Raw genomic sequence first — 16,366 nt, forward strand, 5'->3', positions numbered from 1 at the left:
CATCTGTCTTGTGGTGTCAGCTATTACTTTTAGTCTGAATTAGGTCTGAAAAAAGATTTAAAGAATATTAGAACGTATAGTTCTTAACAAAAATATTGACCTTCGACGCAGCACAGATGCAAGAAAAGTTCAAAAACCCAATTTTAATCCAAACCTAAATCAATTTAAGAACTGCTTAACATCAATATGAAATACTGAGGTTAATGTGATTATTTCTACGATACTTTTAATGGGTTTCGATCTCTGGATTCCTTACTTTGCAATTGATAAAAGTTTTGAATGAATCTCAATATGTTCTGTAAGTCCATGGGTAAGAAGTTTGGTTATGCCAAACGTAGCTACATGAGATTCCATATAAGATTGTACATCAAACTACCGCTTGTGCATTTAATTGCTGCGTGGGAAAGTAAAAAATAAAAAATCAGTGTATTGTTGACATATTTATATATATTATATTTACTGTGACTGGGTTCATCCTGTACAAAACCACGTGTCGATAAAAAATTCTATTAGAGACACCTTGATAAAATATATACAATATAATTACAGGGGTTAGTAATAGAGCTTGTTAGTAAATTCACTAGAACAGAAGATTGTCTCGATATATTAGATTCTAAAATAGGAGTAGAGCATTTCTTGTTTTCTAGTGACAATTACGAGAGTAGGGAATACCAGGATAGAAAAGAGTAATCGATTTGGCGTACACTTTGAGGGTGGGTATCTATTGGAACGGGCGCCTAACTAATCATTTAAGGTAGCTAGACACGTTCGTAGCTTAAAAAGAAAAATCAAATAACAATGACAGCATTCTTATAGCGAGATAAAAAAAATTATTATTCAAATGGTGAAATCTAAGGTTGTTTAGAAATTGAAGAAGAATTTTTAATTACTCAACAACGCAGTTTAATCAATCATGCGTGTTTGAAGTAATCAATCGAAAAAGATAAAAAATTCGATATGTTGGCCACAATAAACTCATTCGAATGATAACGACTGTCCATCGTTGTGCGTCATGGATTTGTGATTTCTAAGCGGCTGAGAGTGTTTTAACTCGTTCGATAGTAGGTTATCATGTGCTAGCTGATTGAAGTGCTAAAAAGAGAAAATAAACATCAATTACATATGAACAAAAGAAAAACAACGAAAGCGCGGAGATGACCATTCGCAAATCAACAGACACAGAGAAAACAAATTTGAATGTTGTCTTGAGTAGCCTAATTAATTTCACAAATAGTCATTTATTTCCTGCATTTCGTGAGAATTAAATTTCGTGTATGCTCTATATGCACGGATTTAATTGGAATTTAATTTTGTGGGAACTGGTAATTCGCCAAAAAGATATTCGCTAATTTTGTTATATTATAACAAGAAGAACATATTCAAAAAGGAAAAAAATTGAAAATTTTAAATTACATAAAAATTTTCGCGTATTGCAATTTTTTTTCCATTTGGAAATTGATCTTTAATAAATAAGTACCTTCTTATTAGCTAATTACACCTTCATTTCCAAAATTCGCGAAAGTTAATTAATTTAAGGTAGCAATTTTGAAGTGTATAAAAGCTTTCATGTAAGATGCGCCGAAATTCATTCATTTTGCTCCCATCAGAATTTGGTGTTAAGATGAACTTACAAGTTAAATTGCATAATAAAACGTGAAAATAAAATAAAAAAAAAACTTACCTGCGAATTTTTGAATTCAGAATACAGTGTGAACAAAACGTGCAGAGACTGAATCCGATTTTTGTAAATCGGGATATCAAGCACAGCTGAAATGTAAAGGATGAAATGCATAAAAATCAGAATTCCAATATTTCCGATCAAAAAAAACCGCTTAAAAATCACCAACATTTCTTATATTCCATATTTTAAAAAGTATAAATTTTGACAAAAATATTTTATCTGCACGACAAACTATATTTGCGTTTTTCGAAACCCTTAAATCATTGGCCAGGGCTCGGGCTTGGTTGCTCAATGTTTCAAGAAATTATAAACAACTTTCACATCATCGGAAAACAGTAATTAAATAAAAAAGAATATTACACGAGACTGCAAATATATTAACTAATCATTAATTCAAATTTGAGATTCTAAAATTTGTCGAGTCAACCGTGTTTATTTTTCAAACAGGATTGTAAATTTTAATAGGACATAATGCACACCATTCATACGGTATTGCGACAAATACAGAAACACTTACAACAAATGATATCGATATATTCAGTCAATTCACAATCGAGATCGGCTGATGGTAAGTTAACGTTTTTAAGCATCTCTTCAAATTCAGGAGGCCATTCCTGCATCAGTGTTTCGATGTCCGGCATGTTTTTAGTGTAGTGGACATTTTGTGGAGGCTTCTGTCGGTGAAGATCGCTGATACTCGTGATCCAGTTGTCGATAGCTTTCGGGTTTTTCTCGGGTTCTTCAATGCTACGAACGACCTAAATGCATTAGCAGTAGACATTAATTTTAGACGCTCAAATAGGGTATTACTTTTCCTCAAGAAAGTTCATCAGACCATTCTCGAACAAATATAATCTTTTGAGAACAAACGTAATTCATTTTGCAAAATCTTCCCATCTTACTATATCAGCTTTCTCACATCTTTGTTATCAATCAGTTATACTCACCACTTGCTTGGCGCTAGTTTGTTTAGAAATTGATCGCAATTGAAGATCCAGGACTAGAAAAAGGGAAAAGTCATCAATATAGCTGAAAATAACAACTGAATATGCGAACCCTTGTCTATGGATTGTTTAATTATTGGACAAATGTCAGAAGTTGACAACTCATGATTCACTTGGTTCGTGAAAAGAAATTATCTTAAGCTATTTTCAATAAAAAAAAATTTAATTTTATCCATTTTGAAGGTTATGCAAAAAACGATTACACGGAAATAAATTCTCTGAAATATCCAAACTGATAGATTCAGGTAATTCTTGCGAATTCTATAAAATTTCGCACAATTTTCTGACATTTAAAACGCAATTGAAAGTGGCTGAAATGAAATTTAAAAGAATCACAAAATGCAGCGTTATTATTAGTGTTTTTTTTAAAGAAATTGAAAATATTTTGGATAGATCGGGTGAGATTCACAAACCATATTGGGTTTTATTATTTTGTGTGTCGCAACATGTATCCTGAATCTTCCTCAAAAATAAGCCAAATATGATAAACGCGTACACAGGCTTAGAAAATTTAAAATTTCATTCATGTAAGACTTTTCCAGGACGGTCAACACATAATTACTTAAGACAGAATAACAATGAGGTTTAAGTCACATAAATGATAGTTTACCTGTTGGATCAGACTGTTTTGCAGACGGTTCGTCTAAAATTTGCAATCCTAACGTTTCTGGCTTGCCATCTGGTCTTGTTACCTAATCAAAACGTAAGAAACAGTATTAATTGGACACTGCTGCTTCCAAATTATACAAAATATAATCTTGTGACTGTCTATATATGCCGTTTCCATCATAGACAAAGTTCTGTGAACAGAAAACTGAAAGGTTCAACGATACCTTTAAAAACGCGTCAATATCTCCAACAGCAGGAATGTAGTCAGGTATGAAAGGTTTCAACTTGTAGTCAAGATCAATAGCTTGTGGTGTGTAACTGTGTAAAAGAAAGGATATACAATGGTGTGTGTGTTTACGGAAACTTGTGTAGTATATGTATTCACGTTAGGTTAAATATTGACATAGATATGTATTTCAGCAATGTCTTTATATTATTAAACTCATTTATTAAGTGATGGAAAAAAACTCCCTATCCTGAAACAACAAGTATCCGTGGCTTTTACCACATCGATTGTAATGCATAAAGCTTGATACAGCCACTATTGGTTACCCTGTGGCAAAATCCACGTGTTCGCCGCCCTACAAATTTTGAGCACCAGATTTTCGCACCTCATATATACTCTGGGCATCACTTCTATGGCGAAAACATAACGAGGGGCGGAAATTGGGTAGTTCTAAGACAAAGTAATAATGACGAAAACTAGCCGTAGTGGAAAATCCATGTGTTTCCGTCCTTTAATTTCCACTAAATTTCGCTCGTCGCAACAAAAACAATGGAAAATATCGCAATCCCTATTTCGTGTGTCCGTAACATAAATATATATTAGCAAAGGCAGACAGTAGATTTTAATAGTGAGATTTATAAGACAATATCGCGATGTTAAAACATACGACTTTGACTAACGATTTTGAATCAACTTTACAACTGTGGCGAACTAACTGAACGTTTCATTAATCTTGATCAATTAGTAACAGTGTTCCTTTTATATTGACAAGTTTTAAATAAGAAACAAATAAAAGGCAATAAATTAACAAACTCATACTTTTAGTGCAGTTTGTGCCTGGATATTCAGAGCGTTTCTTTAAAATATAGCATATTTGGGCTTAATATTCCTTTACACAAATTTTTTTAAAACAAAAAGAGTACAACTATTACACAACTAAAAAAAATTATTGTGAAAGATGTACATTTAAAATCTTACCGAGTGATATACTGAAAGAGTTCTTTGACTTCTTGACTTACTGGTAAGTGCTCGTAATCAGCAGGATCATAAATTCTAAAAAAAAATTGAAACTAGCTTTTAACTCAAGTTACCTAAAGCAGTTAAGATTTTACTACCATTACAAGCTTCTTTTTGTTTTTTGGAATTTGTAAGCATTATGTCCATAGTTGGTTCATTAGTTATTTGAAAACAAAATTTTATTTTGACTCGTTGGTAACAGTTCGGAAGATATATCCTTTTACTATAGCAGGAACATAAGCAAAAAAGCAGGTTGCAATAATAAATAAAATGGGAGCTATATCCTTGTCGAGATATCTATTTAACCGAGAGTAAATGTAAGCTTCAGAAGAATAATTCTAACTTCTCAAAAATTTTAATGATATAAACACGAGGAGTTACCGTATTTTCACTGAGGATGAAAAAGTGTAAAAACAAGATCAGAATGAAACACGGCTGTGCGGTGAAGATAGAATATTTACATTTCTTGTGCAGGATTACTTCCTAACTGTGCGAACATGTTTTCTTGTTTCTTCAAGCTTGTATTCAAAAGTTCACACAAAAACTTTTTTTAACATTTTTTTTCTTATCGCAAACTGAGTACCAAAAATATAAAACCAGATAGTTTAATGAATTAGAAAATTATAAATATTGAATTTTTGATTTAAGGAAGTGTAATATTTAAAATTTATGCTTTAATAAAACTATTTAGCTATGCATTATTTAACACTAGAAAACAAGACCGACTTAGAGCCTGGATAATCGAGTTGTTAAGTTCACAGTCGATTTAGTTTTTGAGCATTATTTTCACCCAAGTAAGAACGGTAAAAGCAATCATCTTAAAAAGATAACTCAAATTAACCGGCACTAAGTCATGGGTTAGAAAGAAATAATTTTTGATGACGAGCCTAAAGTGGATTAAAAAATTTCAAGAGCAATTATTTGACGTTTATTATGAAATCGTAAGATTGGTATATTGTAAGTGAGTGAGAAAACAGAATAAAGGTTCCAGTTACGTTGGTGTAGAACTGAACTTATTGATCATCAGAGAAGAAATGTTTGCCATTTAAAGCAAACAATATATCCATTCCTTTGTGTTAAAGACAATGTGAAGATAATTATGATGAACATGTCAGCAGGTGCGCCCAATAAAACACTTGTCGTGGTGATCTAAGGTGAGCATTAGAGATAGAAAAATGACAGCATGCTGTAAACAAAAGCTTTATTTTACCAGCAATCACACAGAGAAGCGTTGCATTATCAATGGTATATAATTGATTTGTTGCAAATTTTAAATACTTATAACTTATAATTTCAATTTTAAGGAATAAATTGCTAGCCCGTTAGCATTAACAGTTTTTTAAATGTTTATTTTTATCACATACACAAAGTATAGAGTTAGTAAGCCTAAAAGTATAACGCACAAACACCCCCCCCCAAAAAAAAAACAAAAAAAAACTCACCCTTCTACAGTATCATTAACCTTTTCATCTTCATCTTCAGTGCTATCACTTTGGTCATCATCATTATCATCGTCATCATCACTAGCTTCAATGACATGTCCACCCGGTGGTCGAGGTCTAGAATTTATAGCCCCTTGTTGTGGTTTTGATGGTGGTCTCTGTTGTACCTCACTACTCTAAATGTACAAAAAAAATTGAACAAGCATATGTATTATTAACTAACTCCTATTAGCTGACACATGCACAACATATCTGATATATCAAATATCATGTGTCTGTAAGGAAAAACTGGATGTTTTCTTTTTCAAGTTACAGTTTTCATGCTATTATGTTTAAAGTGCTTTTTGACACAGCAATATTTAGCTCCTGACATCTGGATTTGATGTCTAATATAATATATCCATATGCTACATAGCATTTGTCTATGTGGCAACAGAAAAAAGCATTAAAGGAATTACTCTTATGTTTGTAGCTCAAAGAACCTCACCACCAACTATTCGTAAATGTTCAGAAATGAATAACCAATTTAAAAAATTAACCTTTTTCGACTCAGATGTTCTGTTAAAATCTTCATCATCATGCTCAAACTCATCATCATCATCACTTCCCATTATTGGTTCCTTCATTTGGCCTAGGGAGCAAATTCTTTTTACGTTATGGTAAACACCAAAACTCCAAACCTAAGTTTCAAATTTAGTTTTAGAGTTTATCGGCCGAAAAAATATGATGAGTCCACAAATAGTTGCCCAGACATAATATACTGGAAAAAAGGGCAGAATTTCAAAGATCCAACCACAAGCAATTAAGAATGCCGTTTTTATTTAAGTAAAACACACTGCAAACTCGTTAAAGTTCACTCCTCAATGTTCACAGCAATCTTACGATTTAAGGCTAGGTTATTTGGTTAGATAGGTAACATTTTTCCAACCTTCCTGGTGATAGAGTGGATTGTACCACAACGCAGATATTTTAAAGAATGCAGCTAGCGCATTTTCAATGTTAGATACTCAGCCTGTACTCCTAGCAAAGGAGAACCTTTAGAGCACTGGTCAAGTGATGTTGTTTGCCCATTTCAAGAAAGAGATGAAAACTTTTTAAATATTATTCTTGTTAAAATTATAATATCAAATATATAATAGAATTTTGTATGCACACATGTACTATAATTGATTAAATTTATACCCTACAACCACAAAAACATTATTTCAAGTGTGCTGTTATACATCATGCTACGACATTTTATGTGTTTTGTTTTTTAATTATTTCTATTACTGCTTGTTTTTTATCCAAAAAACTTTCTTCTTTTTTGTCTTAAGTTAAAAAACTTCACACAACAAAGGATAAATATTTCAAGAAAGAGATTGTGTATGTTGCCATCAACAAATGTACTATAAATAAATATATGTATGGATACATGCAAGGGAAGAATGTGGTTTGCAAACCCTTGTAAGCAAAGTCAAATGACTGATTAAAAAAAATTGATATAGTAATAAGAAAGGAAATCTCCTTAACAAAGCTCAAAAAAACGTTGCAGAATAATAAAATAATTATTACAATTAATTATGGCAACTCAAAAAGTACAACACACCTAAAGCACCTAACCAATTCTGAAATGCTTTATTTTCAGATTTGGAAAATCTTGACATATATGCATTTAAAAATGCATCCACGTTCATTGCAATTTTGTAAACATCAAAATTTTTTTCTTAAAAAGCAAAACTTTCATATATTATGTACTAATTTAGTTTTTTAGTTCCTGGCACAATACTATGAAGTTGCTAGAAGCATAGTAAAAATATTACAGCTGGAAAAACATGGCCTTTTTTTCAAAGGCAAATATTAATCTTGCAAAATGTAAATTATCAAATACAGACAAGTTTTAATTTTTTATAGTTAACACACTTTTTAAATCCTTATATTGAGATTACCAAGAAAATCATCAAAAAAAAAATAATAATAAAAAAAAAGATTAAAACAAAGGACAAGGTACTCATTTATTCCCTAGAAGTTAAATGTCAACATCACGATCAATAATCTGCCAATTATTTTACAATACTAAGTAAGCAATAGAAATATGAAGAAATCTTATTGTGTAAAAAAGAAATAAAATAGCTTAAAAGGTAAAAAAAAATCAAATCATGTAATTGATTGCATACGCGACGTTTTTGTTTTAACATGTTGGCTTTAAGTACAATTTCTTATTAAATTATAAGAAAACCTAGTGTTTGGTAGATACAAATACTTTGTGAAATAATATAAAATAAAATCCAGCATAAGCAGGTCGGCGTTTAAAGCCTTTCCTGGGTTCTAAATAAACCATAAGGGGAAGCCAATTCTTGTATTTTTTATAGGAATTTAGATCTATAAAATAAAGCCTCGTTGTGAGTGTTAATTTGAAAGGATTTTGTTGCATAATAGGCAATCATGCACCTGTCATTCTTTGCTTTGCGTCTGGATTTGGTGCTGCTCTTGGACTTGGTGTAAAAGTACTTGCTACTTCTTCATCATCATAGATTGAAACAGTTTCATCATAATGCTGGTTCTCAACTAATCGTGCCTAAAAATTTAAAAAAATAAATAAGGATCTATCTAGATAAGCAGGATAGTCTTTTTTGAAACAATTTTGCATTACCTAAGGTGAAAATAAACATGAACAGAAAGTGTCAACTACCCTGCTTTCTTAACAATTTATATAAAAATAACCTTATTAAGGAACTGATATTGAAATTACATTGCAAAAGTTAAAATCTTCTTTCATAAGTCTTTTTTCCCAAAATATTTGCATTTAAGATTTGTTTGATATTATAGAGTTGATTATTTGTATGGAAAAAGATAGTATAATTTGATTGTTTGACATTATAGAGTTGATTATTTGTATAAAAAACATAGTATAAGGTGATACCAGTGATGACAACCCATACAATACTTGTAACACCAGCACAAAAAAACTTTTTATCATTTTAAATTTCATTACTTTAACATTTTAGCTAGATAAGTTTCTCAAAATGGTAGACCCGCTTATTTATAGCAGCAGTGCCATATGACTATTTGGAGATTTAAAGTCAAGTCCACTTTTCATTAATGCACTCGTCATAAAAAGGGTTTAACTTGTCCTTTTTGCTCATTGTCTTCAGTTCACCAAGGTCGTGTTTACCTGCCTGCCCATAGTTGATGTGTAGGGAACAGCTATAAGTTTGTTAGAGATAGCAGTAGATTTTAAAGGTAAATTTATCCTTGTTTTAAAATGTGAAGGTTAAAGGGGAACTCCAGTAAAAATCACTTTTTCCTTTCTTGTTTTATACGTACTCAGAAAAGCATAAGAAATCAAAAAAAACTTACTTCACTTATTTTCCTTATTTAAAATTGTTGTACTAGCCTTCGCATATTCAATTTTTTTTCTCATAAAAAAACAGACAGGTGCGACTTCATTTAGGACTGGACTCAATTATAAATAATGACATCACATTGTGCAGAAAGTTTAAGCGAGCGCAGAGAACGTTCATGTTAAGACATATAGCATACATTAAATCGCTTTTTGTATGCAATTTACGTTTAAATCTTTAAAAAATGGTTAGTTGCTTTGCGTTTATATGTACCAATCGACTAGAGAAGTGTAAAGAAGTAAGTTTTCACAGAATCCTGTCTGTGAAAAAGAAAGAACTCAAACAAAAATGGCTAAACAAAATGCGTCGTGCAGACGATCTACAAAGCGATCAAAGTTATTATATTTGGTTGGCGCACTTCACAGATAGTTCTTTTAAAAGAGATCTCCAGGAAATAAACTTCCATATTAAAATATTGCCACTTCGTAAAAATGCCATTTTAGCTAGTGAACGCGATCAAAGTTTTTCATTTCTTCTTATTTCATTATTTGTACTTATATCCACAGAACACAACCAAAATGTTTTGTACATTTTTATATTAAATAAAAGAACATTATACCAATTTCCAATACAATCACTGACAAAAAAATTTTCTAGTTACACATGCATCTTCGTAGCACTCAAGTTTCTATTCTTTTTTTTTTTAAAAAAGAAGCTTTTTGATGGAAGGTAAATGTACCCACTTTCTTTGTTACTGTATAAGGCTGTATGTAATGCTGATAATGCAGTTTCTAAAAAAGCTTTGTCAAAACAACCACTTATAAATCAGTAGATTCTGCAACGCATTTATGACCTACCATAATCATAAGAATAAGAATAAATTGGCTTGTAAAGTAAGAAAAATTTTTTACTGAAGCAAATGAAAAAGTTTTTTGCATCATTATTAATTTCTTCCTTGTGAGACACAAGAGGTTCAAAGTCGTGTGGCTGTAGCTTTGTAAAGTCTTTTTCATGAAGAGAATTATCTGATTCTATGTTTCTAAGTTTCATTCTTTGTGATTATTACAAGACGTCTTATCAACGAACAATGTAAACAATAAGTAAACAAATTTTTAGAAGGTGTACTACTGAGATAGATAGATAGATAGATGTGCATATTTCATGGCTAGCCTCACAAATATCGAGGGATATACCCTGTCTATTATTTCCAGGAGGGGCCATGGCGTAGATGGAGGGTCCTAGAGTATTTAATGCTCATTTTGAGCTACGCAGACCCAATTAGAGCCCGCGCTCTACTAGACAACTCCCGGCAACATCCAACAGCCCACACAGTGTGCCATCTTCCCAATTTCCCTCACACGGCCTGGGTTAACCTGGGGCTATGGTAACATTCACTCGCCCATGTTGAATCGCCGTCAAGAGGAATCGAACCCCGGTCTCCCGCACAGAGTACGAGAGCTATAACCACTAATCACGGACTTTCTGCACGATGTGACGTATGCTCATTTATTCAGATCTAGTGCTCTCGACTGTACACAACCTTGCAAATTTATTTAAAATTGAAGAAGTTTGCAGACCCGATTAAGGTATAAATAAAGATTTTTAACAATTGTAACCACCTCATCCCTCTTTGAGGGATGAGGTGGTTACAATTGAGATTGTGTAAAATGTAAATATATTGCTATAAAATGTGTAAAAGCATAAGTTTTTCCGACATGACAGAGCTGAGGAAGGCATAGCATGCCAAAATTAATCTAGACATTGGAGGCATGTGTAAGGGGGAAAGAGTACTGTTCCGAAATCACATCTTTGGGAAACTAAAATATAATTTGCCATTATCATAAGGAAAATATCAGATTAAACATACATGCGATGTGATGAAAAACAACTTAAACACCATGTTGACAATATTATTCAATGCAATAAAAAACGCTTTGGAAATCCAGCAAAAGATGACTCACTTATTGATTTGGAACCCAATTCCATCCCGATTTCCAGTAAGGCATTATGGTATAAATGACTTTCAATGTTTACGCCAAAAAAATGACTTTCAATGTTTACGCAAAAAAAAAATCAAAAATCGACAGGCAAAAAATGCTGACCTTAGATAAAAAAAGTCAAATTATGGCTAAAAACTTTTGTACTGTGGCTACTAGCATCTTTTTACTGATATCTGATCTAAATCTAAACTACATGAAAGGTATATTAAGAGGGTGCATCTTTAAGTGCTTTTGTCTGCTCAAACTTCCTAACATTGTTCTTAACACTCCAAAATGTATCTAGCTCTGCACTCTCTTCACCTAAAATACGGAAACTTTTCACCTCCAAAAAAACTGTTATGACGTCAAACCGAATCGCCGAATGCGGCTTATCGGCACCCTTAGATAGATAGATAGATGTGCATATTTTACATGGCTAGCCTCACAAATATCGAGGGATATACCCTGTCTATTATTTCCAGGAGGGGCCATGGCTTAGATGGAGAGTCCTAGAGTATTTAATGCTCATTTTGAGCGACGCAGACCCAATTAGGGCCCGCGCTCTACTAGACAACTCCCGGCAACATCCAACGGCCCACACAGTGTGCCATCTTCCCAATTTCCCTCACATGGCTTGGGTTAACCCGGGGCTATGGTAACATTCACTCGCCCATGTTGAATCGCCGTCAAGAGGAATCGAACCCCGGTCTCTCCCGCACAGAGTACGAGAGCTATAACCACTAATCTACGGCGCCCTTAGTGCTATATTCTAATTTCAAGATCAAAATATGCCTCTAACTAATAATAAAGTTTGGAATGGACTGGTCCACGGCTTACGGCCTGCATTTCTTTGCCTGTCAATTTGTGTAAGAGGTCTGGGGATTATAAACAACACGCGTCACAATGAAAATTGTCTATTGGCTCTGATTAGCGGGGTTATGTTATGAATAGACACATGACCTGTACTTCGAATTTTGCATACTGATGCTTTGACAGAGTGATAATAAAATGAAAGATATAACGAACAGCTTTAAAAAATAAAGTAGGAATAAAACCAACATTGGTAACTTAGAGGGCTAGCTAGCTAGCTATTATGCTTAAAAAAATTTTTTCAAGCTTTGGTACTTTTTGATGTCTAATTTTTATAAAAAATCATTGTGCGGAAAAATAATGATGGCAAGGAAATTTAAAACCCATTTCATCTCTTGAACACATGGTACTCTTAAACCCGACCAACTGCATCCGAAGCAAAAAGAAATCCGAAGGACAACATGCCGGCAAATTCAAAAACTGTCCTACCACAGCAAATGTTATAGCTAGCCACTATATCATCAGACCATGCATAAAATTATGTTGTTGAAAACATTAAGTATAACTGATGTACCTTATCGCTGCTAGTTTCCGCCATGAATGTTTTAGTGCGTCTTGGGCTACGCGCATGCGGACTGTTTTTTGAGACCGCAGAAATACGAAAAATGTCGTTGTCAAAACAAAAATAAATATATAGTACATATATGGCAAATATCGGAATAAAAAAATCCACGACTTATTATTATTGACGGCGATTTCGTAATTACGACTTAAAATTGATCAATTCATAAAATGATGTTGGTTCTCATGGGAAAGGTGACGTCAATAGATGATGATTGGCTAAGAAAGTGCATACATTTGACGTCAGGAGAACTGATTGGTGGAATAAACAACATTACATGTCATTTTAATAAGTCGAGTTACTTGCCGGGGGTAGCATTACAAAAAAACAATATTTTATCCTAGTTTTACGACTGACAGTTTTTTTTTATTTATTGGTGTTTGTCGCCCTGAATGGATCGATTTGGTGGGTTTCGCCAAAAGGCATAAAAACATAAGGGCAGCTTGGTGTGAGAACATTCAAGAACGAACAAATTTGTAAGAAGTGAAACCTTACATCATCAAAACATTAAATCAAAAAAGTGTTAACTGCATACTTTCCAAAGCAAAGAAATGAATACCGAAATCGAATACGCCGTTAATTATTTGGCAGGTACCATCCAGGAAAGACTTAGTGGAATAGACGAAAGTAAAATTGAAATGCTTAGAGTAAAACTCACTGGAATGCTATGTGATAGGTTTGAGAACCACTGGTATCCAGATAAACCGCTAAAGGGAAGTGCATACAGATGCGTAAACATTAATAAAGATGACAATTCTGTTGACACTGTGTTACGCCGTGCTATTTCTGAGAGTAATATTTCAATGGATGAACTATTACAGGTATTTAGTCATGGACTTGCCTTGTGGATAGATCCAAACGATGTTTCCTGTCGCTTGGGCAAAGGAGCCATCTTTCCTATCTATAGGAAAATAGCTGATAATTCTAATCGGGCAGGATCTCCACCTCTTGGACATAGACCACAGCAAAGACCTAGATCTAAAACTCCTCCTAATAATACCTACAACGCAGGACATCATCTACAAAGATCCCGCTCCACCACCCCGCCTGGTTTCAGCAGTATGGATGCTGGACAATTGTTTCAGTCAATCCGTGCTAAACCATCTTACTCTGCAGAAAATTTACACAAGCTATGGGACACAATTCCAAACACAACAACTTACAGTCAACGTACAACCTCTTCAACTCTCTCGTATACATCCCCTTCATCAACTTCATCTGCATTTTCCTACTCACCAAATGATGCTGTATATTCATTTAACCAATATAGTAGTTATTACAAGCCAAACTCAACATACTGGAAAAAGAATTATCAGTCAAATAAGCCGATAAAACCTTTATGGCAAAATGACGATGTTTACCAACGTTACCACTGGTCACGAAATGAAAACTCTGGATCGACAGCAGGTAATAATGTGGAGTTCAACAAATTCAATAACTATGGCTATCAATATGCACAACACGCACAAGAAGTGTGTTAGGAATTTTTTATTTTTGAAAATATATTATGTTGTCTATATTAGATATTGAGTATATATTGGTCTGTTTCAAACTTTCAAATTAATGCTTTCAATGAATTACGTGAGCGTACAATTTGAAAATTGCATTTTTTACATCTTATGTAGCGTCTTTTTATGTGTTTTTGGTTTTAAACCTGTATATTTTCATAATATGAGGTTTTATTTTGAAAAGTTACATTTCTGTAAATTATATATATATGTATAGATAAAACTCTTTTTAAAAAGGGGATATATTATTTAGAAAGTTCTGTAAAAAAGTTTGTGGAGATGCAACATCCTACATATTATTAGTATAATGTGGAAATAAATTTTTGTGAATATAAAGTTTTTAATATTAATATTTGTCTATATAAGCTTATCTGGTCCGGATTTTGTATATTTGACAACAGAAATGAATTTTTCGTTTAGTAAGAAAAAATATGAAGTATAATAAAACATTGTTTTGTTGCTGAAAAATTTCCCTGTGATGTCTGAGTCATCAAAATTGCTTTGGGGAAAATAACTGTTCTATGACGCCTATTAAAAAGGCGATTAATAAGTCATAATCAGGCATGCCTATTTAACCCTCCCGCGGAAAATAGTCTTAATATAGCGTTCTGATAAAAAATACTGCGGATGGAGAGCGTTAGGAGATAATTTAATTAACCAATCAAATTCCGATTTGGTGATGTAATAACCTCGTTTTACAATATTTGTATTTACGTGCTGACTTAAGCTAAAAACTCTGTCCCCTCAGCATTAAGATAAGATTATGTTGTTTACAAACGTTGATTTCTTCACGCCGTGGCTATATTTGCGATAATCTAATGCACGTTTATCCATACATGTTTTTATAAGTAACTAGAATGCTGAACTAGGAAAAATAAAAAACCTCCCGAGCAGAGAAAAGCAATTTTTTATCAGAGTATTTGTTTTTCTTGAAACGCTTTTGGAGCTTTTTAAGTTGAGCACGCTCTAAAAATATGTAGAATTTTCCACCAGGTGAATACGCGTCTGTTACCTGACGTTTTTTTTTACTAAAAAAAGGAGAGTAAATAGTATTTTATTGAACCAAGTTGGTAAATCGCGCACTCCGTTGACGTCATGCGGTCAGAAGTTTTCGCACAAGCACATGTTCTGATATAAATATCAATAAAGGCTAATAATTTCGTTAAAGATTTTGCTATTACATTCCGTTTTTAGAAAAAAAAACAGTAAATTTTACATACAACGGCTAACTGTTCTTATAATTCGTTCAATTAGGCTTCCATAGATGTCCTGGGAACGAGATTGAAAATCTTGATATAAAAAATACTTTTGCAGTTCTTTCAATGGTTTTTTTGTTTTTCGTATGTTTTTAAACTCAAAGGTGGTTCGTGTGTTAATGAAAAGCGCTTATAAAAAAGTTCATCCACACAGTTACAAACTGATAAACAAAAATAAATAAATAAATAAATAAATAAGAAATAACTCCCACATAACAATTATGCATTGAGTCATCGTAGGAGACAATAACAAAAAAATAATTTTTACTTGTTTAAATTACATCATTGTTAGTAAAGACCGCATGTAATTTATTGCTTGTGCCTGACACTAATATCTTTGTGACGTCATAAAGGTCTACTAAATGACGGTCTGTGATTCCTGTGTTTATTTTTGTTGTTGTTTCACACAGCTGCTTGTGTGATGTTGTCATGGCGGAAAATGATGTATTTAAAACAATCTTAACCCTTAACTTTTGTTTACAACACAAATTTTTGAAGTAAAAGCCTTGTCGTGTCTTTTACCCTGCACGCGTGGACTTCATTATTTGTTTCTATAGCTTTTTGAGGAGGTTCATTTCAAAGGACAAGTATATAAGAGCCTCACAGGAGACGGAAATAAAGAAAATGTAAGATACAACAGGAGATTGTGTGCGGGGTTTGAAATATTTAGATTTTATAAATTTTCGTTGTTTTGTTTACCAGATACACCAGACGGGTTGACATCTCAAAGGAAATGAAATCTACAAGTGTTTATAAATCTGTTTAAATACACAAACTTCATTTCCAGTTTTCTTTCCTTTTGTAATGTTCCTAAAAGCTTTTCCAAACACGAAATGGGTAGAGATGGAAAAAATAAATAAACCAACAAACAAACAAAAACTAACAAATA

The 16,366-nt window shown here is 32.9% G+C and overlaps 2 protein-coding genes across 3 annotated transcripts; one reads left to right on the plus strand and one right to left on the minus strand.

The window, feature by feature from the left end:
* Window positions 1-429: 429 nt before the first annotated feature.
* LOC130636610 (intraflagellar transport protein 46 homolog) lies at window positions 430-12,788 on the minus strand. 2 transcript variants are annotated; one of them, XM_057446392.1, is made up of 11 exons: window positions 12,666-12,788; window positions 8,410-8,536; window positions 6,519-6,610; window positions 5,980-6,155; window positions 4,499-4,573; window positions 3,519-3,612; window positions 3,296-3,377; window positions 2,629-2,681; window positions 2,199-2,439; window positions 1,682-1,767; window positions 430-1,092 (listed from the first exon to the last, which is right to left on the minus strand). In XM_057446392.1, the coding sequence occupies exons 1-11, from the start codon at window positions 12,687-12,689 to the stop codon at window positions 976-978; spliced, it is 1,167 nt and encodes a 388-aa protein (XP_057302375.1). In that variant the 5' UTR covers window positions 12,690-12,788; the 3' UTR covers window positions 430-975. The 2 variants fall into 2 exon arrangements, with proteins under 2 accessions (XP_057302375.1, XP_057302376.1); XM_057446393.1 differs by having other exon boundaries at window positions 12,581-12,669.
* A 333-nt stretch (window positions 12,789-13,121) lies between these two features.
* On the plus strand, window positions 13,122-14,668 carry LOC130636611 (BTG family protein-like). Its single transcript, XM_057446394.1, has one exon. It carries the CDS (start codon window positions 13,265-13,267, stop codon window positions 14,192-14,194), a length of 930 nt encoding a protein of 309 aa, XP_057302377.1. The 5' UTR covers window positions 13,122-13,264; the 3' UTR covers window positions 14,195-14,668.
* Window positions 14,669-16,366: the final 1,698 nt, after the last annotated feature.

The sequence above is a fragment of the Hydractinia symbiolongicarpus genome, chromosome 3 (assembly GCF_029227915.1).
Source record: "Hydractinia symbiolongicarpus strain clone_291-10 chromosome 3, HSymV2.1, whole genome shotgun sequence".
Lineage (NCBI taxonomy): Eukaryota > Metazoa > Cnidaria > Hydrozoa > Anthoathecata > Hydractiniidae > Hydractinia > Hydractinia symbiolongicarpus.

Excerpts from the sequence above, each read along its gene's own strand:
- LOC130636610 (XM_057446392.1), bottom strand. The coding sequence starts at position 12,689 with ATGGCGGAAACTAGCAGCGATAAG. Across the intron at positions 6,156-6,518 it reads GAACATCTGAGTCGAAAAAG|AGTAGTGAGGTACAACAGAG; the intron begins GTTAATTTTTTA and ends TTGTACATTTAG. Across the intron at positions 2,682-3,295 it reads AAAACAGTCTGATCCAACAG|TCCTGGATCTTCAATTGCGA; the intron begins GTAAACTATCAT and ends CCCTTTTTCTAG.
- LOC130636611 (XM_057446394.1), top strand. The coding sequence starts at position 13,265 with ATGAATACCGAAATCGAATACGCCGTTAATTATTTGGCAGGTACCATC.